This window comes from Oncorhynchus nerka, linkage group LG5, assembly GCF_034236695.1.
Source record: "Oncorhynchus nerka isolate Pitt River linkage group LG5, Oner_Uvic_2.0, whole genome shotgun sequence".
NCBI lineage: Eukaryota > Metazoa > Chordata > Actinopteri > Salmoniformes > Salmonidae > Oncorhynchus > Oncorhynchus nerka.
The window spans coordinates 44,085,770-44,111,684 of NC_088400.1; the positions used below are offsets into that span (position 1 = coordinate 44,085,770).

The 25,915-nt window shown below is 40.4% G+C and overlaps 2 protein-coding genes and 1 long non-coding RNA gene across 7 annotated transcripts; 2 read left to right on the plus strand and 1 right to left on the minus strand.

Annotated features, from left to right (window-relative positions):
* Window positions 1–2,407: 2,407 nt before the first annotated feature.
* On the minus strand, window positions 2,408–5,612 carry LOC115129542 (H/ACA ribonucleoprotein complex subunit 1). Its single transcript, XM_029659992.2, has 7 exons — window positions 5,507–5,612; window positions 4,895–5,114; window positions 4,442–4,596; window positions 4,199–4,258; window positions 3,398–3,518; window positions 3,166–3,285; window positions 2,408–3,054 (listed from the first exon to the last, which is right to left on the minus strand). Exons 2-7 carry the CDS (start codon window positions 5,100–5,102, stop codon window positions 3,044–3,046), a joined length of 675 nt encoding a protein of 224 aa, XP_029515852.2. The 5' UTR covers window positions 5,103–5,114; window positions 5,507–5,612; the 3' UTR covers window positions 2,408–3,043.
* A 999-nt stretch (window positions 5,613–6,611) lies between these two features.
* LOC115129543 (alcohol dehydrogenase class-2 isozyme 1-like) lies at window positions 6,612–10,035 on the plus strand. Of its 5 annotated transcripts, none has more exons than XM_065018682.1 (6): window positions 6,614–7,298; window positions 7,467–7,695; window positions 8,177–8,217; window positions 8,361–8,462; window positions 8,583–8,715; window positions 9,219–9,806. In XM_065018682.1, exons 2-6 carry the CDS (start codon window positions 7,611–7,613, stop codon window positions 9,290–9,292), a joined length of 435 nt encoding a protein of 144 aa, XP_064874754.1. In that variant the 5' UTR covers window positions 6,614–7,298; window positions 7,467–7,610; the 3' UTR covers window positions 9,293–9,806. The 5 variants fall into 5 exon arrangements, with proteins under 5 accessions (XP_064874757.1, XP_064874754.1, XP_064874755.1 ...); XM_065018683.1 differs by having other exon boundaries at window positions 6,614–7,177; XM_065018684.1 differs by lacking the exon at window positions 9,219–9,806 and adding an exon at window positions 9,889–10,035 and having other exon boundaries at window positions 6,622–7,298.
* A 280-nt stretch (window positions 10,036–10,315) lies between these two features.
* LOC135571799 (uncharacterized) lies at window positions 10,316–11,500 on the plus strand. The gene is made up of 2 exons (XR_010463960.1): window positions 10,316–10,880; window positions 10,978–11,500. It is a non-coding gene; the product is annotated as an uncharacterized LOC135571799 (long non-coding RNA).
* The last annotated feature ends 14,415 nt before the right edge of the window (window positions 11,501–25,915 follow it).

Consider the following 25,915-nt stretch of genomic DNA (forward strand, 5'->3'; position numbering starts at 1 on the left):
CCTCCTAACATAACAATGGTCATCATGACCAAACAGTTCTATTTTTGTTTCATCTGACCAGAGGACATTTCTCCAAAAAGTATGACCTTGTTCCCCATGTGCAGTTGAAAATTGAAGTATGGATTTTTTATGGCGGTTTTTGAGCAGTGGCTTCTTCCTTGCTGAGCGGCCTTTCAGGTTATGTCGATATAGGACTCGTTTTACTGTGGATATAGATACTAGTACCTGTTTCGTCTAGCATCTTCACAAGGGCCTTTGCTGTTGTTCTGGGATTGATTTTCACTTTTCGCACCAAAGTACATTCATCTCTAGGAGACAGAACGCGTCTCCTTTCTGAGCGGTATGACGGCTGTGTGGTCCCATGGTGTTTATACTTGCATACTATTGTATTTGAACATTTCTCCCAAGGATGAACCAGACTTGTGGAGGTCTACCATTTTATTTCTGAGGTCTTGGCTGATTTCCCCATGATGTCAAGCAAAGAGGCGCTGAGTTTGAAGGTAGGCCTTGAACTACATCAACAGGTACACTTTCAAATACCTCAAATGATGTCAATTAGACTATCAGAAGCTTCTAAAGCCATGACATCATTTTCTGGAATTTTCCAAGTTGTTTAAAGGCACAGTCAACTTCTGTCCCACTGGAATTGTTATACAGTGAAATAATCTGTCTGCAAATAATTGTTGGGAGAATTTACTTGTGTCATACACAAAGTAGATGTCCTAAATGACTTGCCAAAACGATAGTTTAACAATACATTTTTATATATACAGTTGAAGTCGAAAGATGACATACACTTAGGTTGGAATCATTAAAAATGTGTTTTTAACCACTCCACAAATCTATATGGTATAGTCTGTCTCCATTCTCATGAGAAAAGTAAATAGCATTATAAATCAGGATAGATAGTAACTGTATATATATATGCTCAATGAAATAATAAAATTACAAAGTTATGACAAACACAATTTTAACAGGGCATGACAAATACAAGTCTGTTGTTCACTGCAACAATATCAGTTGCTTGTCTCAAATACAGCATGAAGCAAAAAGTGTTACAACACATGTGCTGATACCACGTTATATATTTCTTACGATCTTCAACAATTAAATACATTTGTATTCAACGTGTGCCTTGTACAAACGTGTTTTCTATTCAGTGTGTGACTGTCAAACCTCAGACGAAGGGAAAAAAAACACCGGTGGGCAGTCAAACATCCACCCACATTGAGCCCAGCCCCGAACTGCACACAGCAGTACTTGATACATTCCTCAAAGAGTAGTTCACAATCTAGTCCAATTGCGGCCACAAATAGACATCGTTACAAACGTACCAAGAAATGTGCATTGTTTAAGGCACACATATACAAGTCTGTCACAAATGACAGCTCCAATAAGCCCCTTATGGTGAACGAGAGGCTTGTAGAAGCATTACTATTTTGAGTTTTCCATTCATCGTTTGCCGGTAGAGGGTCCTGCATGCTCTGGGCATTACTGACTCAAATGAACACAATCAGTTGAAGGATTCACTCTTTCGAGTTGAAAAGATCTGAGTCAGTAAAGAGCCAAACTTGCGGGCAGCTTTAAGAACTAGTCTAAAGACCAACCAGGAACGCTGTTGGCATGCTGAGTACCATCATTTGCGAAAACCTATGAAATCCTCAAACTACATATGCAGTGAATGGGCATGAAATGTGGGCTAAATACAATTACAGCAAACATCTTATAAAGGATATTATCAGTCAATTGGTACATTTGTGACAAATTGATGCTTGAAGTAGCAACATTGTGGATTGAGGCAAGTGGACTAGTTACCGATCTGTGACAACAAAAAAAGCACTGGCTTCTCGGAGGACAGTATTCACATATAGGGAGGGGATTTTTACTACCCCTTCTTAGAAGCACCCTGCATACAATCTGAACAGGGAAACCAGCCACTGAAGTGAGGCATTAACATATGACACTGCAATGCAATTTCCTTTAAGTGTGTGGAGTAGCTCTCATGTTGACCACATAGCTGTTAAAGCAAGAAGTATTGCCCAAGATTAGTCACTGTAGCCATTCAGGAGACATTATGGCTGGATATAGGACAGCAACAAGCTGGACCGAAATGAGACCCTGACAAAAGTGTGGTGTGACAACTCAAAAGCTCACATCCATAGAAGGAGCTAACAAACGGCAATATTTTTATGCTGCCTTCATCAGAACGATGGGGCATGCCTTTGCAGTGAGAACTGCTGGATCATTTGCTTTGACAGTTGTACTAGCAAGTTGTATTTCCATACCTGAACAGTTTGGACAAAAGGGTGTTGGAAACAGACACACAATCAGCTTGAATTTAAAGGATGTGCTTCAGGAACACAAAGCTAATATCGCATTAGTGGAAATAAAAAGTCACATGTCCAAATAAATTGGAGCGACCTACAAAGCACAGTTTAATCAAAGGCTTTTCTTTACAAAAAGACAGCAATACTCTAATCGCATTTGATTATCTGTGGGTAATAACAATATTTTCCACTTATTGTAATGAAAACAAATGAACTCATGTCCATCATATCATCCACAAACAAACATCGGGGTTTCATCAATTTCTGGCTTTATCAATATTGAAATGACTGTTGCACTCCACCATGACATTGTTAAACAGTCCAGTGCCCCCAAGGGGCCCATATTTTGGTCTACCTGAAAGCTCTGAATCATAGCCAACAATATAAGAAAAACAATGTGACGTATCCAAAATGTACCCCCCAAAAAACATCCAGTGTGAACAATGTTGAAGAGTTGCAAAAGCAACTGGGCTATTAATGATTGCTGTCACAGGGAATGCTGAGTGCATTCAAAGGTCAGTAAATAAAAGCCAACCATTCACACATTATTCATCAGAGATTGGTGTACAAAAACAAATTGACAGCTGAGCAGTATAAAATGATGCAACGCCTGTTCTCCATAAGTCAAGTTCAAAAGAGCCAAGCTCAGGCATCGCACCGATTTGCTTCCTGCCGCTATTGACACTTGGCGGGGATCCGAGGCAAACAGTTTGTCATCATCTCCCACCTGGATGATAGAAAAAGGCATATCATCACCACAAAAACATGAAATGCAAAGCAGCTTTACAACTTGTCTATTCACGTTCATTTAGATTCCTTTTCTAGGATTTGGCCTTACCCCTGAATCCTCGTCCACCGCCACCTCCTCTACCTCTGAATCCCCCTCCTCGACCACCACCAAAACCACCTCTGCCAAATCCACCACGGTCACCACCCCCTCTGCCACCACGGAATCCACCTGGGAGGGCAAAAATATTTTTGGGGGTATAAAAATTTACTAACATTCCCACCCCCTTTTATTCACAAGAAAAACAGCCATGGGGCCTGAGCTGTTGACATTTTGCTCTTACCTCCACGGGGACCTCCTCTTCCACCTCGACCTCCTCTGCCTCCCCTTGGGGGACCCTTCTCACCCGGGGGCCTGGGAAGGAACCTCTGGAGTGGTAGGAGTTTCATTGGGTCTACATAGAACTGTGGACCAGAATATAATGAGTTACATGCCATAGCTATGTTTATGCAATAGATGGATTAGCTGACATAGTCACAGAAAGGTACACGCTTCCATGGGACAGTCATCAGCGTTACGTGATTCTGGATGCTAGCAAGAATGACAAGAAACTGCCCTGTGGGGAATCTTAAGTGTTTTGTTTCAGCTTGTTCTTGACACCGTCTTGTTTCGAGTTATTGTAACCATATTTCATGTAAACGCTAATATGGCTTAAATTGTACTAACTAGCTCAGAAACAACTACGTATATGAGACATGGGTTCATTGTGCAAATATATTTGTTTTCAATAAACATCGGACGGAATTTGGCTTACATGTTGTCAAAAGTCTAAGCCAACCTCTGTTTTGCCCCATAGTGGTGCACGTGTCGGTTGTTGCTAAACAATCAACTAATTGACGAAATTTATGGTCAATCCGAAAGAGGGTCCACGAGAAAATGGAAGTACACGTCGGCTGTGTGGAGGTGCCACGCAGCGCTCAGTGAACCTCCATAAAAAGGCCTTTTACGATTTATAGATGATTGGTTGACAGGCGAGCGGGGGTAGGTTCTGATATCTTGCATTCTCTGTTAACACCCGTTCAACCATGAAAGCACTTTTAATTACCATCAGCTCTGTTACATGTAATACACTGATATTGCTTACCTTCTGTAGTTTCTTGAATGAGGATGCCTTCATATTATCTGAGAGTTTAACAGAGAAATACTGTTTCTTCAGGTTAAGGGGCAAACCAGTGTCACAAATGACATGAAACTCATTGTTAACCAGTAGAAACAGAATTCAAACATACAAGTTTTACAGTGTTATTAATGAGATCAAGAAAATTAAACATGTTCCCAAACACTTCACAGATGACTTTGGTTAGACAAAGAAAGACTGAAAGGATACAAAGTCACGTAGTTGGCCGAAGATTTCATCCACTTTCCCGATTTGCTCCTTGTTTTCCAAGTACACGGGTGCATTGAAGTAGGGAACTTTGTTCTCCTCAGTTACACACTTGCACACAATTTCATCCTCACAGGGGTGCATGAATTCTCCTAATGCTGCAGAGACAAGAGCAAGGACATCTGGTCAGTACAGGAACAAATAAATAAACTGGGAACAGTATGTGAAAGTACAAATGTTACAATGCCAGGCAGACTATATATATATAAGTACATTCCAGATGTACATGTGGTGTAGTGTAAATTCAATATGCAAAGCATTAACAACTCCCTTTCCATCACTGGAACGCGATATGGGTGCATCACATGGCGGTCTCCATCTCCAGCATTTCGCTACACTCGCATTAACATCTGCTAACCATGTGTATGTGACAAATAAAATTTGATTTGATCTTACCAACCACATATTCTGGAGGGCCATAGTCTTGGAAGCCCCCTCGACCTCCTCGTCCACCACCTCGGAAACCGCCGCCGCCACCTCGACCCCCATATCCTCCTCCACCACCACCACCGTATCCTCCTCCACCACCACCGTATCCTCCTCCACCACCACGGTTGAATCCGCCACCACGGCCCCCTCTTCCACCTCCTCCTCGGAAGGACATGTTCTAGTGTACCTGAGAGAGTTGGGAGGACGGGAGATAAGATTAAGTTGCATAGATACAATTCAAAGCAATTCACTTTCAAATACTAGACATGGTCTTCAAACATTGTCAGTAACGTTAGTGTTTCCAAATGCTTTGCTGGCTAAATACCACGATAAAACTAGCTAGCTAGCCAACGAACAGTAACACGATTTAACTAATGACTTGATCAATGCATCATTTCACGTTTATGAACTATATCAGTAGAGCAACTTCCAAGGGATCAATTGAACAAGCTAGCTAGCCAGCTCGACTACTTATTTTCAACATATCAAAAGACTACAGTATCACGATATGCTTTGCTGAGCACATTATGGTCGCGTCGTGCAATTTATGAAATAAACATATATATTTGATTGACATACCTTTGCACCACAAATAAGCTCAGCTGATGGAGGAGTGAAGTGTGCCAGACACAAGTTTTACGCGACGAAAACACATGTGCTTTCAGGTGGTGCCGTAAAGTGAGAACTATAGAGATTGATAGAAGTCTCTTCCGGGATTTTTAAATAATAAAGGCCGAGGAGGTGTGGTATATGGCCAAAATACCACGGCTAAGGGCTGTTATTCGCACGACCCAACGTGGAGTTGCTGGATACAGCCCCTTGGCCGTGATATATTGGCCATATACCACAACCACCCCGAGGTGTCTTATTGCTATTATAAACTGGTTACCAACATAATTAGAACAGTAAACAAGTAATGTTGCATACTACCTGTGGAATATAGTCTAATAGACCACTGCTTTCAACCAATCAGCACCCAGGACTCCAACTACCTGGTTTAAAAAAACATTTTAGCATGGGCATTGCCATTGAGGGCTTCCACAATGTTAAAGTGGGTGGGGATTCCTATGAGTTGAGACCAATCAGCCAATGAAGAAGAAAATTGACTACTTTAAAATTGAGATTGCCTCAATGTTGCTGCCCCTAGTGGTTAGAGCATTGGGCCAGTAACCGGAAGGTTGCTGAATCGAATCCGCGAGCTGACAAGGTAAAAATCTGTCTTTCTGCCCCTGAGAAAAGGCAGTTAACCCACTGTTCCCCGGGCGCCAAAGATGTGGCTGTCGATTAAGGCAGCCCCAGCACCTCTCTGATTCAGAGGGGCTGGGTTAAATGCGGAAGTCACATTTCAGTTGAAGGCCTTCAGTTGTACAACTGACTAGGTATCCCCTATCCCTTTCCCAGTAATGTCACAGACGCTATAATGGCACAGATACAAAGATGAGTTGTCTATCTATCTCTATGGTGAGAACTGAAGAGAAGTCCGGATTGTCGTAAAACTCAGACTGTCGATCATTCACGACATCCTGTGAAGAACACTAGGGGGAGATCTCAATTGCATTCCCGCGCGTCCTCTCCTCGTGTCTTTCTCAAAATTCATTGGAGGAGAAGGTTAGTGGGGCGGGACCTCTGACTTTCTCATCCAATGGGGTTTTAGAAGGAGGCGCGCAGAGAAGAAAGAGGGCGCGAGGAGGAAACAATTGAGATTATCCCCTACCTGAGAACACCACACACACACACAATCGCTTTGACAACGCTGGAAGGTCTGGACCTGGATTTGCTACCAAGTCAACAGTAATACTTTTGAGAGCAGGCACATGCTTTCTTTACATATTCTTTAGAGAAGGCTAATTTAATTAAGGCTGTATAAGAATCATGTTTTTTTTTTAATACTAATTTGTTTAAAACTGCAATTGTGTGCCCCCTTTGCATTACGTAGCTCTGGTCCAGGGCGTTACCTGAGACCAATGATATGTAATTGTAGCGACCCGCACAGACAGCGGTGTGTTAGGCTATTAGTGGGTTGTGTTGTACTTACCAGTGTTCACGGGGTTCATCATGCCAATCAACCTGCTATCTGCCAATCACGGGAATGCCTGGAATGTTCTAATGCTGGGCATCTGGTGGTTGGCTGACTGGCATGGAGGGGAGTTGGGCAGGGGGAGGGAGCATTGGAAGTCAAGACCAGGTTTAGCCATTGTTCTTTCTCTTATGTCTGGCCTTCACAAGAGAAGGTCACGTTTGGCTTGTGGGGTAACTTTCATTTATTTGGGGTAGGCTACGGCCAAACAGTAGCCTGTGTAAAGTTGAGTTAATAAACCGTCAATTTCGTAAACTCAACCCTCTGTCTGGACAATTGTTCCTTTATGATCTAGTAAGGTCATTACAGTATTAACCCTAGATAACTGACAGTGGCGCTGTTTTGAAGCCACCATGCAGCCATTTTATTATTCCTCCTCTGTCGTAAAAAATATATATATATATTTTTGAAGCTATAGAAATGCATTTTATTTTTATTTTTGACAAGTATATTCCATTACAGACACCTTAAAGCTGGAATCCTTCACGGTGAAACTGCCACATCCGTTTGCAATATTACAACAGCAAAGATGTACACTGCAAACAACTAACACTGTCGTCGTCGTCCCCACCCCCCCCCACGGACATCATTGCAGCGTGATAGAACATGTACCGCAATTTTCTTGTTGCCATGTTGTGCAATGCTCTTCACCTCCGCTTTGTCAAACAACAACAACAACAGCCTTGGGGCGGTCAGTGACACTGTTTCCCCTACTGCGGATTCCATCTTTAATGTTTACTTTTAAAGTGAACTGAACATTTAAAATGTAAAAAAATATATATATATGAAAACATATTCCATAGTCTTTTTGGAGAGTACTACTGTTGCAACAAAGAATGACTTAAGTCCATGTAATTTTATCCTTGTAACATTTTGTTGAAATACTGTGGAATTCCATTCATTCCTATGGATGGACTGCTCCTTCTGGGGAGGGCCAATATTGCTTCAAAAAGCCACCAGCCTCTCATTGGCCATTACATAGCATCAGAAATCCAGGGTTTATACACATCATTGACTGCAACTTGAGCTTCGAGCCACACGTAACAACCTGGACTAGAGCTAGCGTAACTGAAACCTGTGTAAAGTGTCAATGTTTGACAGAAGTGCAACTGTCATACCTATACATATTTACATTTATCAGCCTACTTGTTGATGTGCTTTATTTCCCCTAGACTCACAACTGGAAGAAGTTATAATGAACACCGAGAGCCAGGTAAGCAATTACTTGTCTGTCTTGTTGTAAGCCCAAGCAGTACCCGTCTGTGTAATAAGGCACCCATTGTTTTTTTTTTGTTTTTTTTTATCTGAGGAAATCTCTTTATAATGCATGTATTGAATCTATTACTATTACCCCAGGTGATCAAGTGCAAGCCAGCAGTAGCGTGGGAGCATGGCAAACCCCTGTCTATTGAGAGGGTGGAGGTTGCCCCACCTAGGGCTCACAAAGTGTGCATAAAGGTAACCACAACTTTCCACTAAGATAAACATTTCCCAGACCAATGCTTATGTAAAGCCTAGTGCTCGCAGGGATATTGACCTAAAGAATAAACTGTGTGCTGTTTCTGTTGATGATTGCAGCAAGTGGAATGTGCCACACTGACTAGGGGTACCTCTATGAGACTGGTGTATGCATGCATCCCACTGGTTCTGGGCCACAAGGGGTCAGGCGTGGTGGAAGGTGTCAGCCCTGGAGTCTCCAAATTCTCACCAGGTAAACCAGTAAGAATCATGTTTTTGTGACTAAAAATGTAGTTGTGTTGTTATTCTTCTACCATTGATCTGTTCTAGGCTATTTTGAGACCTTGAGGCTAGAATCCGTAGTTGCTACATCCCTGTTTTGACTTAAATTAATTACATACACATTGATTCTTAAAGAATATCATTTATGAGTTCCTCATGAGCTTAGTTCAATTGTTGTTCCCCTTCAGAACCCAAAATATAAGCTTGTTTTACTCCAATAAGGTGAATGTAAAAAAACACTGTATAACATGGTTAAAACTATACATTTGATACTATGGATGGTCAGTCCTTGCATCCTTTCCTGTGGCGGTCCTCGTGATAGCCAGTTTCATCATAGTGCTTGATGGGTTTTGTGACTGACTACACTTGTCGAAACTTTGAAAGTTCTGGAAATTTTCTGCATTGACTGACCTTCATGTCTTGATTATTTGAACTGCTCTTGCCATAATGTGGACTTTGTCTTATACCAAATAGGGCTATCTTCTGTGTACCACCCCCACCTTGTCACAACACAACTGATGGGCTCAAACGCATTGAGAAGGAAATAAATTCCACAAATTAACTTTTAACAACGCACACCTGTTCATTGAAATGCATTCCAGGTGACGACCTTGAGAGAATGCCAAGAGTGTGCAAAGCTGTCATTTCTTAAATGTTTAAAAAATATTAATTTTGTATTTTTATTGTTATTTATTCATAAATAACTAGGCAAGTCAGTTAAGAGCAAATTCTTATTTACAATGACACACTACACCAGCCAAACCCAGACAACGCTGGACCAATTGCGCACTGCCCTATGGGAATCCCAATCATGGCCGGTTGTGATACTGCCTGGATTTGAACCAGGGACTCTAGTGACGCCTCTAGCACTAAGATGCAGTGCCTTAGACCGCTGCACCACTTGGGAGCCCAAGGAAAAGGGTGGCTACTTTGAAGAATATAAAATATATATATTTTTGGTTACTATATGATTCCATTTGTTATTTCATAGTTTTGATATCTTCACTATTATTCTACAATGTCTTTTTTTTGTTGTAAAAATAAAGAAAAACCCTTGAATGAGTAGGTGTGTCCAAACTTTTGACTGGTACTGTATGTACTTTCAGTGCTGTTTCGTGCTAAGTGCAGTCTTGTGTCTCAACAGGCTTAAATGTGATGTCAAGACAATTAAAGGATTCCATAACCCTCTTCGTGTAGTGCTCGGGTTAGGGGCTGTGGGCCTAGCTACAGTCATGGGCTGCAAAGTTGCCGGGGCTGCCAGAATCATCGCAGTGGATATCAATCCGGGCAAGTTTGACAAGGCTGAGGCATTTTGGGCCACTGAGTTTGTGAACCCCAATGACCACAGCAAGCCCATCCAGGAGGTGCTGGTGGAGATGACCGGCAAAGGGGTGGACTTCGACTTCTTTCTTTTTTTTATCCTTTCAAATGGTAAAATTCAAAGCAATTGGGCTACAGGTAAGACGGTTTGTGTGGTCACTCACCTCCGTTGTGGGTATTGGCCCGCTATAGTCTGGTGGTGTCAGTACAAAAATGACCAGAATAAACATAGCTAATGGACAAACCGTCTCAGTTCTGGAATGTCTTCCTTTTTCTTCCTGAGAGCTGCCCGGAGAGGTGTAAGGATGCCTGGGGTGTCTGTGTCGTAGGATGGACAGAGGTAGGGTAGATATCTCTAGTCCCTGAAGACCTCTTGGTGGTCTTGGAAGTGGACATACTTTGGAAGTGAGTTGACGATATGAGACATATTAAAGCCAGACTAAGTGCAGCTGATCTAAACATTGTTTGCACCAAAACAGTGAAAAGTGAATTGTCATAAGCTAACAATAACGATCTTGACTGTGCATGTCATCTGTAATATCATGTTATCATGCTGTTTTGTACCCCTTTATGATGAAGGGTTCAGGTGTAGTGTTACCAATGCACTTCATATGTCTATATGAAATATATGACCAAACGATGAACAAATACACATGCACATGGTGTCATTTTCCAATAGGGTGGAAGAGTTTGGTGAGTGTCCCCAAACTCGTTGGGGAGTACATGAACAAGAAACTTAAGCTGGATGTGTTTGTGACCCACACTGACCCTGGATCAGATCAATGAGGCTTTGGACCTCCTGAACGGTGGGAAGAGGTGAGAGCTCTCAGTGTGTGTGTGTGGAAACTAGACAGCTGAGTTATGTCCGATATAGTGCCGTGAAAGACCTAAAGCCAATGAGATGTTCTGGCAGGACCTTAAGTGAGCAGTTTATGCTCGAAAACCCACAACTGTCGTTGAAGCAGTTCTGCATGGAAGAGTGTGCCGAAATTCCTCCACAGCGATGTGAGAGACTGATCAACAACTACAGGAAGCGTTTGGTTGCAGTCATTGCAGCTAAAGGTGGCACAACCAGTTACTGAGTATAAGGGGGCAATTACTTTTTCACACAGGAGCATTGGGTGTTGCATAACTTTGTTTATTAAATAAATGAATGAAGTATCAATCTCTTTATTATTTGTTCACTCAGGTTCCCTTGACCTAATATTAGGTGTCCAAAATATGCAAAAATAGAGAATCAGAAAGGGGGCAAATACTTTTTCACAGCACTACTTAACATTGGATAATTACATCACAGCTTTAGAGTTGGAGTTGTAGAGTAGGATTACATACAAATAGTTCAAGCTCATATGATGTCTTTGTGTCGTTGTCCCTTAATTGTTAGCTAAAGTATGTTTATAGTTTGTAAGTGTCTCAAATAAATGCTCTTTAGCTCACCTATGGGTTTTTGATCTTTCTCCCATCCCCCTCTAGCATTCAAACTATTATCAATATGTGATACTGACTGGCCTGAACCAGCTGGATGAAGATTAAGTTTATAGGTCGATTATTATCCTGACCATGGACTTCAGATAAGCCATACACTTGTTCAGCGAAATACCTTATAAACTACCTTCTACTTCTTTCCTAGGTTACTACTTGACCAAAGATTTTAATTACCTCTGCAAAATGCACTCAAATTGAGGAAATGCCCAATACCAACCTCATTTTATTTCTGTAATTTCACTGTAATAGGATATTTTCTATGCACAGCAGATGTTTATGTTGCCCTGCATTGAATACATCTACCAGTAGATGGCAGACACACCCCACAGAAAGCCTCTGACACCATCCTCATGCACAGAATGAATCAAATACTGAGGGATATAGTAGACCCGACTGCTTAAGCCTCAGTGTTGAGATGTGCAGTATTGTCACTGGTAGGGACTTCATTAATTGTGACAATCAATGTTTTTAATTCGTCGTGGAAAGTATGAGCTATTAATTGAGACAAAAGCTATTAACTTAACACAATCAAATGCTTTCAATATTTCCCCCTATGTAACACTTTAATAGAGCTTGCTAGCATGTAATGCTATGCTTGTTTGATGGGAGATACAAGACACATTTCCCCAAGGGTATTCAATGTGAAAGAAACTAAAGTATTACATACATTTGCACTGAGGAGAAGGCAGAAGAATCAGCAGGAATGTTTCATGATAGAGAGACAAATGGCACAGTGTCATCAGCGGTTGAGAAATATACTCTTCATGTAGCTGGGGTGTAGTTTCGACTTTGGTAATATTATATATTGATTTAATATAGAGCGCTCTGGCGGGCTAAAATAACAGTCCCAGCCTGTCAGGGCCCTAGACAAAAGGTTGCTTGGGGAATGCCTCCCAATGATGAACTGAAATAGCTGTCTCGGAATTTGCTTTATTGAGGTTCCATTCAGATCAAATGAATAGCCTTGGCAGTTTCCCTGATTTTCCATCTTTATTTAAAATGGAAAATGAACCGGTACCTCCCGTCTCTGTGTTCGGCTCCGGGTTCTGTGTGTAATCAATCAGAGATCCAAAGCTTACATTTTTTCCCTCTCCCCGTCAAAGAAAGTTTGCAAAAAAGGGAAGAAGGGAGAGAGAATGGGGGTATGGGTACGAGAGAGAGAGAGAGATCAAAAGGCGAGAGAAGAAAGGAGGAGACAAGTTTTGACAGGTGCTTATGTGACTTGGCACTCGTATCAATAAATGTTGAACAAGCCCACCCTTCTAGATGTATAAGGCTTGCTTTGGGGACAAGTGTCTATGTGTCTGTCTAATCTGTGGAAAATATCCATGTTGCAGTCTCTTTTCTTTTTTTTGAGGGTGTGTTTGAATTTGTCAATCTTTTAGGTTGTCACGGTGCTAGGACACCAATACACCAAGGAACTGCTGTTTGAATTACATACTACCTCACTACATGTTTGAGAGACTTGGGCCATATCGTGTTCCCTGTTTCATCATGTATCTCGCTGTGTAATATGCTGTGTCAACCATATCAAACACTGATCTTCTTCAATCCGTCCATGTTTTTATGGACAGATATCTCTGTTTTGTTTCACTATGAGAATGCATCACTCTCAGTTTTATTGCAATACAAATCATGCCAAATGTTTTTCATTTTTCACTTTTTTCACTACTATCAAAACATTCAATTGTAATAAAATTATTAGCGAACCAGTCTACAATGTCTGCCGGTCTCTGATGTAAATCCACGTCATTAGTATAGTAGAACATGTATTAAAAGGTGTAAAATATATTTCAAATTTCAATAATATTAAAAACAACAAACAATTTTTCTTGTGAGAAGTAGTCATAGGTCTAAAGCTGAAAAAGAAAGGAAGTTCATGAGCACCAACATGTAAATATGTATATATACAGCACCAGTCCAAAGTTTGGATACCTACTCATTCCAGGGTTTTAATTTTGACTATTTTCCACATTGTAGAATAATGGAGAAGACATCGAAACTATGAAACAGCACATAGAATTATGTAGTAACCAAAACAGTGTTAAACAAATCAAAATATATTTTATATTTGAGATTCTTAAAAGTAGCCACCCTTTGCGCTGATGACAGCTTTGCGCGCTCTTGGCATTCTCTCAACCAGCTTCATGATGAAAGCTTCTTTTCCAACAGTCCTTAAGGAGTTCTCACATAGGCTGAGCACTTGTTGGCTGCTTTTCCTTCATTCGGCGTTCCAACTTATCCCAAACCATCTCAATTGGGTTGAGGCCAGGTGATTGTGGAGGCCAGGTCGTCTGATGCAGCACTCCATCACTCTCCTTCTTGGTCAAGTAGCCCCTACACAGCCTGGAGGTGTGTTGGGTCATTGTCCTTTTGATAAAACAAATGATTGTCCCACTAAGCGCAAACCAGATGGGATGGTGTATCGCTGCAAAATGCTGTGGTAGCCATGCTGGTTAAGTGTGCCTTGAATTCTAAATACATCACAGACAGTGTCACCAGCAAAGTACCCCCACACCATCACACCTCCTCCTCCATTCTTCACGGTGGGAACCACACATGAAGAGATCATCATGGGAACCAAACATCTCAATTTGTACTAATCAGACCAAGAGACAGATTTCCACCGGTCTAATGTCAATTGCTCGTGTTTCTTGGCCCAAGCAAGACTCTTCTTCTTATTGGTGTCCTTTAGTAGTGGTTTCTTTGCAGGAATTCGACCATGAAGGCCTGATTTACGCAGTCTCATCTGAACAATTGATGTTGAGATTTGTCTGTTGAACTCTGTGAAACATTTATTTGGGCTGCAATCTGAAGTGTAGTTACCTCGAACGAACTTAACTTATAAGAGCCAGTTTCATCATAGCGCTTGATGGTTTTTGCGACTGACTGCACTTGAAGAAACTTTGAAAGTTCTTGAAATTTTCCACATTGACTGACCTTCATGTCTTAAAAGTAATGATGGACTGTCATTTCTCTTTGCTTATTTGAGCTCTTCTTGACATAATGTGGACTTTGTCTTTTACCAAATAGGTCAATCTTCTGTGTACCACCCCCACCTTGTCACAACACAACTGATTGGCTCAACCGCATTGAGAAGGAAAGAAATTCCACAAATTAACTTTTAACAACGCACACCTGTTAATTGAAATGCATTCCAGGTGACTACCTCAGGAAGCTGGTTGAGATAATGCCAAGAGTGTGCAAAGCTGTCATCAAGGCAAAGCGTGGCTATTTGAAGAATCTCAAATACAAAATATATTTTGCTTTGTTTAGCACTTTTTTTGGTTACTATGTTATTCCATATGAATTATTTCATAGATTTGATGTATTCACAATTATTCTACAATGTAGAAAATAGTCAAAATAAAGAAAAACTCTTGAATGACTAGGTGTGTCCAAACTTTTGACTTGTACTGTATATGTATGTGTATGATATGTGTATATATATACACACATATATACACCGGTATACATAATGTTAATAGCAGGAAACTGTAAAGTCCATTTGAATGCTAAGCAACCTGCCTACACATAGTTTGAAAGATACAATACCAACACAGCCACTGTAGTAGGTCAAAGCTGTGTGTTGGAAAACCTTAATAGAGCATGGGAGGAATCGGCATTGTGGTTCTCGTGAATTTCCTTTCTTTTTCTTGCTTCAGACCAATGCCTACTTCTCACTTAAAACGGATAAGTTTTTATGTTCCATGTTTTTTTACACATGGAAGGTGATTATGCAAAATGATTGTACAACATTATAATACAGCATAACACAGCAGTAAAAGTAAACAATAATGAGAAATGGCAACAGAAATAATGTAGTCGTTAGTATTTAATATTAACAACTGATTTTCCAGAGGGGAGCGAAAAACCAAAAACCCATTTAAGCCAATTTGAAGTTAACTGTAACATTTTTTTCTCCCTGATCTCTCTTAAGACAATCAATCGAGCAAGCTCCCGGAAAATACACAAATGATCAACATGTACCCATTAGCATGAACATGTACCTTAAAGTTTACTGAAAAAAGGCCTAGTACGACATTGTCTGTCAACAAAAGTGAGTTATTACTAAATATGAAGTGGCACAACCAAATTCATTAGATATAGTAAACTTGGTAAATACAATTCAGGCATGGCCATAATTGCTCTTGACAATCTACAGGTTTATGCAGGCTTTTCTACCACACCTGATTCTACTATTCATGGTGAACAGCTGAGTAGCAGAACCAGGTGTGGTAGCACTGGGCTTGAATAAATAAAAACATGCATAACCCTGTGGCTCGTCAAGAGCAATTTTGGTAACTCCTGAAACAAACACTGCTGAGAAACACCAGTAAAATATAACATTAGACAAGTACAAAACACTCGTAAGAAAAATTATATACACATTTACAAATCTGACATTGGATATGTGCTCCAAATCCTTTAGCTACAAATGTTCTTAGTAATTCTGCACACAGCTGTCCAACTCCAGTAAAAGAGCATAGATTCCCACATTTATAAATGGCTGTATAAATATGAAAACATATGGGAGTACTCACAGATTTAGAACAGAACATAAATGTTTTATTGGTAGTATGCAAAGTACCATGTGTCGGCTTTGAATTGGCATACACCGTAAGTCGTTTGTCAGCTCCACATGGGGCAGCTTGCATTTCTTGGTGACAGGATGCATGCCCACAATCCGCCACTCTGCCATAAAGTCCTGGGCAGTACCGTAGGGATGGCGTGCATCTCACAGATCAGGGAAACGAGCTCTTCCTTGAGAGTCTGAGAGCTGGTCTCACCTCCTTTCTAGAAAGACACATGTAGTAGTACACACCACCACACTCACTGCCACTTGCCTGCCACTCCACGAACCCAAAGGCTCTTTTAAGAGCAACCTAATAAGTGAAAATAAGTGTGTGTGTCCGGGAGGGGGCTGTCAAAACTATAAACAAAATAATTGACTAAATGTATCCTCCAGGAAGCAAACCCACCATCTTCAGATCAAAAGGCTGTGACTGTAAACATGACACAACGAACCCTGTTCTTAAAACATTGATTTCAACAGACAATTGAAATGGGCAGTCTAGAAGTGTTTGTTCCAAAATAACTTTGTTCAGTCACTCAGTACTGATTGAACATTTATTATTCTTGCTTGGTTCAAATACAATAGTCTAAAACAGTTGATTTTATGAACAGATACTTTTTTAATCACGTAGCTAACCAGGTTATCAATCATGTAATTTTCTTTGGACTGTGCACAGCATGGCACACAATTTAGCATGGTCAGAAATGCTCCAAAAAGGTAGCACACCGTTGGTTCTTAATGGACAGAAATGAGCATGTGAGAGCGATAAATTATACAGTCGTGGCCAAAAGTTTTGAGAATGACACAAATATTAATTTTCACAAAGTCTGCTGCCTCAGTTTGTATGATGGCAATTTGCATATACTCCAGAATGTTATGAAGAGTGATCAGATGAATTTCAATTAATTACAAAGTCCCTCTTTGCCATTCAAATGAACTGAATCCCCCCAAAAAACATTTCCACTGCATTTCAGCCCTGCCACAAAAGGACCAGCTCACATCATGTCAGTGATTCTCTCGTTAACACAGGTGTGAGTGTTGACGAGGACAAGGCTGGAGATCACTCTGTCATGCTGATTGAGTTTGAATAACAGACTGGAAGCTTCAAAAGGAGGGTGGTGCTTGGAATCATTGTTCTCCCTCTGTCAATCATGGTTACCTGCAAGGAAACACGTGCCGTCATCATTGATTTGCACAAAAAGGGCTTCACAGGCAAGGATATTGCTGCCAGTGAGACTGCAACTAAATCAACCATCTATCGAATCATCAAGAACTTCAAGGAGAGCGGTTCAATTGTTGTGAAGAAGGCTTCAGGGCACCCAAGAAAGTCCAGCAAGCGCCAGGACGTCTCCTAAAGTTGATTCAGCTGCGGGATCGGGGCACCACCAGTACAGAGCTTGCTCAGGAATGGTAGCAGGCAGGTGTGAGTGCATCTGCACGCACAGTGAGGCGAAGACTTTTGGAGGATGGCCTGTTGTCAAGAAGGGCAGCAAAGAAGCCACTTCTCTCCAGAAAAAAACATCAGGGATAGACTGATATTTTGCAAAAGGTACAGGGATTGGACTGCTGAGGACTGGGATAAAGTCATTTTCTCTGATGAATCCCCTTTCCGATTGTTTGGGGCATCCGGAAAAAAGCTTGTCCAGAGAAGACAAGGTGAGCGCTACCATCAGTCCTGTGTCTTGCCAACAGTAAAGCATCCTGAGACCATTCATGTCTGGGGTTGCTTCTCAGCAAGGGAGTGGGCTCACTCCCAATTTTGCCTATGAACACAGCCATGAATAAAGAATGGTAGCAACACATCTTCCCGAGAGCAACTTCTCCCAACCATCCAGGAACAGTTTGGTGACGAACAATGCCTTTTCCAGCATGGTGTAGCACCTTGCCATAAGGCAAAAGTGATAACTAAGTGGCTTGTGGAACAAAACATTGATATTTTGGGTCCATGGCCAGGAAACTCCCCAGACCTTTATCCCATTGAGAACTTGTGATCAATCCTCAAGAGGTGGGTGGACAAACAAAAACCCACAAATTCTGACAAACTCCAAGCATTTCTTATGCAAGAATAGGTTGGCATCAGTCAGGATGTGGCCCAGAAGTTAATTGACAGCATGCCAGGGCGGATTGCAGAGGTCTTGAAAAAGAAGGGTCAACACTGCAAATATTGACTCCTTGCATCAACTTCATATAATTGTCAATAAAAGCCTTTGACACTTATGGAATGCTTGTAATTATACTTCAGTATTCCATAGTAACATCTGACAAAAATATCTAAAGACACTGAAGCAGCAAACTTTGTGGATATTAATATTTGTGTCATTCTCAAAACTTTTGGCCACGACTGTACATTTAATCAAAACTGCCCCTACAAACGGATTCAGTCCAAATTGTGGCGAGTCTAATGGTCACTGTATGGAAGCTGTAGTCTCGTTCTTATCCGCCGCCTAGATATTGAGCTAGTTCTGGGAAAAAAACACTGTGACAACGCTAATGCTAACAGCCCTGTTAAAAATCTGGTATGTGGTTCTTGGTAACAAACGGGTGGCTCATGACAAGTGGTCAGGAGTGTCTTGTCTTGTGTACCTCAAATCAAGTTGATCTGTACATTTTCAGATTGGTGACATTTTGGCTTAGATATGATGGTAGGGAGATTTGAATTTAACATCGAGCTTCAATCAATGCCTGTATATTGTGGGGGCTATTGCCCCTACATTAATTTCCGGATGAGATTTATACTATTAAGAAAGGTACCATTTGGACTCAAGTCAGCTTTTGTTATGATCTTTTCTGTTTCCCCAGGAAATATCAAGCTTTTACCCTGCGGCCAAGGTGTTGTCAGTGTTTGCATTCCGACAGACATGAGAGACTCATAAAGAAAATTGACAAACAACAGAAATGCCAGCGTGGGTAAATACTGGTGAACAAACAGAGCCTCGTAGGAAAAAATGTCAAAGGGCTGTCTTGTCTTCCACAATATTTAGATTGGGATCAAGAGATTTCCTCCTTAATTATTCAATTATTGTATATATGACACAGACAGATGGTAGCACAAACAAAGCATGTTCTAAAATGAAAACATGAGGTAAATAATAAAAGCACTTAATGATTTTGAGTAGAAATGTGAATTGACGATTGAGCACTGTGCGTTTATCGCCTTCTCATTTTGGGTTAGTCAGTGCATGAGACTTTGATGATACCAGAAGATGTCACTGATTGTGTGTGTGAAACTCCTTAGGACCCATGTACTATGCTATTCTACCTTCATAACTCCTGCTCTTTTAAAGACGAGACATGGGCAATTTGATGCCACATTCTATAGAAACTGTGTCTTTATAATTAATGGGTAAAATATGACTGATCAGACAGTGGTAATTGTAAAGCTGGTACTGAAGCATGGCAATGAATTCAAGAGCATCCGTTGCATAGCATAACCGAGAGGAATTATTGTAGGCAGCTAGTTGTGGTTCACAAGTTGACACAACTTCACGACATCTCTGGTGATGAATGTATTTGTCTATTTTCTACTATTATATAAGTTGGAGGTAAAGTCAGTCATTCACACGGTTGTGACCGTATGTTATAAACAAAATTGCCATGCAATTTCAGACATGGGTACAAAAGAAAATGTATTGTTCAGTCCTCAAGTTGGATTTGATTAGAAATCCACAGTGGTAAAAAAAAGAACCCATTTTGTGTTGAGGTGATGGCCCGTTTGCCATGCCCAGTAGCTAAGTTTTAAGTGGGTTGAATTTGCTGAAAACCAACTAAATAAACTAACAAATGTGCCATCTTTAATGAACACGGCGAAGAGCATACTTACTGAGCTCCCACGTTGTCGTTATAAAGGAGGAAATACAGTATGTGCGTTTGTGAGAGTCCCTTAAAGACAGAGAGAGGATAGTGAGAGAGAGATATTGGGATGGATACAAAGCGCCGACTGCCATGGAAGGACGCGCCGCTTAAGTCACTAAAGACTAGCAGTGGAGGCCCCTGTTTTATCAGCAAATCCTTGCCATTATACTGCTAATGCCAGGCATAGCCTGTGACATCCCCAGCCTTGCTCTGACACTGCTAAAAGGCTTTAGCTTCTGTGTCACTGGCACACTCTGAATCAGTGGAGGAAACCCCAGGCCCGAGGATAGGAATATAATTATAGAATATAATCTTGGATTCTAGAATATACTTATAATTACAGTATATGGACCCAAGCCTTTCTCTGTAATGAGAGGCCAAGCAGTTGGATTGTTTTGAAGATGTGGACATTGGACAAGTATATTCTTTTTCTGTGGAGGCTGTGGAAGGGAGGACAGCTCATAATAAACGCTGGAAAGGAACTACTGGAATGGCATCAAACTGTCTGATGTATTTGATACCATTCCACACATTTTTCTTCAGACATTACCACAAGCCTGTCCTATCCAATTAAGGTGCCACCAACCTCCTGTGATTTCTTGTCATAGCCTATATGTTCTATTTAAAAAAAAATCTGAATATAGCTTTAGCCTATTGTGCACGGATCCCACATCTTGAAACACCTACAGTATTTCAGACTGTCAGTTTTCATATGAGTCAGCAAAAGATAGACAGCAAAGGCCTTCAACAGGATTATAGCAACCCACAATTTGTTCACAATGCATATCTCTCTCTCCACACACACACACACACACACACACACACACACACACACACACACACACACACACACACACACACATTTTCTCTGTGACAGGCTAAGCTGTTGTTTTGTCTATCAACAAAAGTAAGGTAGTAATTGTGAGATTACTACTGTATGTCCCTGCCACTCCTCTGTCTGGTTTCATCCCCATCCCTCGTTGTAACTGACACATGTGTGGGACATTGTAAATAATGACACACCTAAAGACATTGTGGCTTGTTGTCACACTGTAAAAATATTTATTATTACAAAACATTCAATACAGTTAATGTTACTTTTAAAGTTGAAGTAAAATATTAATATATTCACACTATAATGAAAACAGATGCAAATGGAAATTTGAGAGAAGAATTTAACTCTAGATGCAGTAGATGCTAAGCGGGTTCCTTGGGACATCGTTACCCTTACCTTAACCCCTACCCTAAAAAAGAAGGTGCAGTACACATTCTGCTCTTCTATCCCTCATGCAATGATGTCAAAGTGTTTGTTGTTTGAAGTAGCGTTGTTTAAATAGTTCAAATGGACAGTGGTAGAAAAAGTTCCCATTTGTCATACTTGGGTAAAAGTACAGATACCTTAATAGAAAATGACTAAAGTAAAAGTGAAAAGTGTAAAAGTATTTGGTTTTAATATAATAATAGTATAATAATTTCAAACAAACCAGATGGCATCATGTTCCTGTTTTTTTTAATGTACAGATAGCCAGGGGCATGCTCCAACACTCAGACATAATTTACAAACTAAGCATGTCTGAGTCTGCCAGATCAGGGGCAGTAGGGATGAGCAGGGATGGTCTCTTGATAAGTGTGTGAATTAGGCATTTTCCCTGTACTGCTAAGCATTAAAAATGTAACTTTTGTACTTTTGGGTGTCAGGGAAAATGTATGGAGAAAAAAGTACATAGTTTTCTTTAGGAATGTAGTGAAGTAAAAGTTGTCAAAAATATAAATAGTAAAGTACAGATACCCCAAAAAACTACTTAAGTAGTACTTTAAGCTATTTTTTACTTAAGTACTTTACACCACTGCACATGGACATGGCAGTTTCACCGCTTCAAATTCCAGCTTGAACTGTTTTACATTTCAACTTCAATGTGGTGACTTTGGAGTTGCTTATCCCAAGGAACTCACTTAGACTTTTCCATAAATTTACGGCACACAGGAAGTATGTCTGCTCAAACCAGAGAGAGAGAGGCGATGCGAAAGGGTTTACTCCACCCAAAATCTGTCCAGGAAAATAAGACCAGGAAGTGAGGAATGAGAGAGTGTCGAATTTGGTCAACAAAAAATGTAATAGCTAATTTGCTACGTGAGGCTTATTTGATCTAATATAAGTTTTGTAATGGTTATATTGAAGTTGTACCTGTTATTCACATGCGTATCTGCCCTCTGATTGGCTAGAGTAGTCCCACTTGATCTCACCTCCTCCCACCTGCCTTTCACCTTCGAGAACATGTATTTCCAATGTTAGAGCGGACAGTCGACTATCTTGTCAATATAATAGATCATCTTTGCTTTAACTAAAATTAAAGGTACCTAATGTGCAGAGTATCAAAATACGTAAACATTTGTAAATCAATTTTTTAGGGGTGTGCAATTGCAGATATAATCTTATGACTCTGAAATGTCAATCTGGGTTCAGTCTGACACAAGATGTTTAAATTATTTCAATAGAAAAGTACAGACATTTAATTACTAAATAAAGATAATACCCTTCTTTCTTTCTAATCACACCATCAAATATATTCATTCATGTTCAACACACATTTGTTAAAGCGGATATATTCTTTCTGGTTTCTGACACCCAAAGTCAGTAAACTACTTGCTAGTTATCAATAAAAGGTGGTAAGTTTGTACTTTTTGTGAAATACCCCTTACATGAAGATTAGAGATTAGAACAAGAGGAAAACAACAATGCCTCTCCAAAGGGCCCTTAAATATCCTATAAGGCTGTTACGGATACAGTTATCCTGTGTGTGTGTGTATCCTGTGTGTGTTTCTTTTCTCTCCTTCTCCCCTCACAGGTGAAAACCATCACTCCCCAATCAGTCAACAATCAATCATCAATTAGAAGACACACCTCCTCCTATTTCCTACCCTATCACAGTTCCTTCCCATGGTTTAAAAACCCCATCATTTGTTTGCTCTGGAGCAATCTCTAGCTCAATCTCTAGCTCAATCTCTAGCTCAATCTCTAGCTCAATCTCTAGCTCAATCTCTCTGTAAATGCCATGTCTGTAGGTCTCTGTGTTTCACTCTCGCTTTGTGTCTTAACCTCTCTTTTGTTTAAAGCACCTCCATAGCACTTTGTCATCACCTGTGAGTATTGTTTTTGGTTATGGTGTTTGTTTGTTGCTGGTGGGAAAAGGGGGAAACCAAGACAAGTCGCCCATGGGCATACACTACCCGTAGGTGAACTTTGTTAAATACACTAGTTAGAACTGGGCGGACCACCCACTGTATTTTTGGTTAGTTAGTTAGCTGTTGTTAAAGTAGGCTAGTCTAGCTTAGGGGTGTTTTTGAATACTTATTGTTTCTTTCCTTGGGTCCAGCTCAGCCCCTTTTCCTGCTCCCCCCATTACCGTGTGTTTATAAATAAACCTGGAGTTTGACGGTAGATTTCTGTTGTCGTGGTTATTTCGTTCACACTTTTACTTTGTCACAATAATAATTTGCATGAGTTATGTTACGGGTCTCGTTACCATCCCCCCCTAGACTGTCGGGCCAAAAGGGATTCGTAACAAAGGCACATGTATTTATTTGATTTTACCATAAAGAGCTTATGGCCATTCTTCTGAAAAAGTGGTGAAAAAGTCATTTAAAATGAGGACCAGAACCTATGATAAAAATAATCAAGGACTTGGGACTATATCTGCAAAATGATTAGTTTTGAGATTATGAGTATTTTTCAAGTCCCAGATCTCAGAACTGTTTTGTTATGTCTTCCATTTTCATGACTCAATAAGTATTTCACCTTGCATAAAATTATTTGGATTGACAACACAGCATTGTGTGATTGGATTACTGATAGAACATTATAGCACCAAGTTAAAAGGTGTTTGCACAGATAGAACTTCCTAATTTTTTATTTCTTTCATCATAAATGTACTTTTTTTTAAAAATCTGACATGTAAAGGACCACATAAAGAGCAACTCTATGTGAATAACTATAAAAAAAACAATTAAAAGCCAAATAGAATCTGATAGTCCCAAGGTCACGAAATGTCACTAAATAATGTACAATTAGTGCAATTTTGCATAACCGCTAATATCGCTAGCAAGCAATGCTAGATGGACACTCGAAGTTGAAAGGGCAAGTTTGATTTTGGCCTAGAGGTTGTGCAATGGAGGAACCAAGAAGAAAGCTGTTTGAGAAAGTGCTTGAGTTTGCTGAGTGAGGAAAGTAAATACATTATTTGGCACATTCTTTACTTGGTTTGGTGGTTACACCAAACAGCTTTATCTATATGGCTACGCTAACCTAAAGCCAGTAAGCCAATATTGTTGCTAGCCACTATAGCCACAAATGTACCTTTTTTATTTACCTTTGATTTAATAAAACATTTAAAATATAGTTCAACTCTCTACTCTCTTTTGACCTTAGAGAGAACTAAGAGATAGAGACCTGTATGGAGTTGAAGTCCCCTAAAGCTGTTTGAAAGTTTCTAAGATCATGCCTAGTGTTCTAAAAACACCCTGAAAACCAGAGAAAGACTCTTTTGAAGAGCATTATCCCCAAACCCCATCCTAAACATTCTGGCAGCCAAAACGCTATCTTCTCATTTGTGTAATATTCACCTGAAAGGCTAGAAGGTGAGATAGGGAGTCTCTGATGATGGCCTATAGGCTTACTCAGTAAACCCCTCTTCTCAACTGTTCACTCAACAGCATCATTTCATGTGTTTGGGAGATGGAGTGGGATAAGATAGCTTTCTCAGTTTTCTGTGTTTACCCCCTAATTCTTTATATCCCCAAACCGGGCATGCCCCCTATTTAATGGAGAGCATGAAATTTAGTTAATTCCTGGGATGGTTTGTTAGGATACATTTGAGGGTATTTAACTGTTGTGTGTGTGTGTGTGTGTGCATGTGTACAAGTATTACAGTTGCCTTTTTGACATGTCAAATATGCTTTGCGCTTGAGACACTCAAATTGATAGCATTCATCACAAATGAAATTCAAGGTTTTGGTAAGACAAAGGAAATCATGAAATACTTGGTGGTGGTTGGGTCCTCTTTGACAGCTCAGTCCAAAGATGAGGTTCACAAAAAACTATTCCTTGGCATTTTGCCAGTCCACAAAATGGATTTGTGCCCATCCCAAAACACGGTTGCAACTAAATACAGTTCAAATGTTACTTTCTTTGGCTCTTAGTCATGGTAACAAGAAAACAAAACCCAAATGATAAGCTACAGAGGCCTGTGGCCATTACTCATTCACTGTCTGCCTCCCACAGTTTTCAGTTATACCCAGCCCAAACAGGACTAAACTGAACAATTACACAATTTACACCATCAATACGCTGTTCAATTGAGCTTGTCCTCAGGCTCAAGGTAGGCCTATACACCGGTTGTATGTCTCTGTCGTTGTTCTGCTGTTATCGTTTGCATGGCATTTCTTTTCAGGAATTAGTCCTACATTATAGCCATGCCTACTTAGATTATTATGTTGAAAACAGCAGTAAGACTGAAGGACTTTTGGAAGTCCTTGGGTTATTTTAAAACACAAACACATTTAACCTTAAAACAAGGATTTATCCTTCGATGTGAAATTCGGGCAGGGGACTTTAGAATGTGGAGAGTATTCCTACCACACACTGTGAAAACCAACAAGCCACCCGGCCTCCACCTGATCTACATTGTTTCAGCAAAAGTGGATCCACTCCTTGAGTGAGCTGGAACCTCTTCTTTTCATGTTTGCGTATACTTTTAGAACCCCTTGGAGCAAACATAAGCATTTGCCAATTTGCTTAATATCATCCCGGTCACAAGATACAGTCTCGGGCGTACAGGTTCATAATCAAAAAGTCAAACATGCAGTATGTTGGAAGAACCATATGGGCTAGAAGTTACAGAATATGTCTGAAAACAAACACACATGCAACCGACCCTTCCTC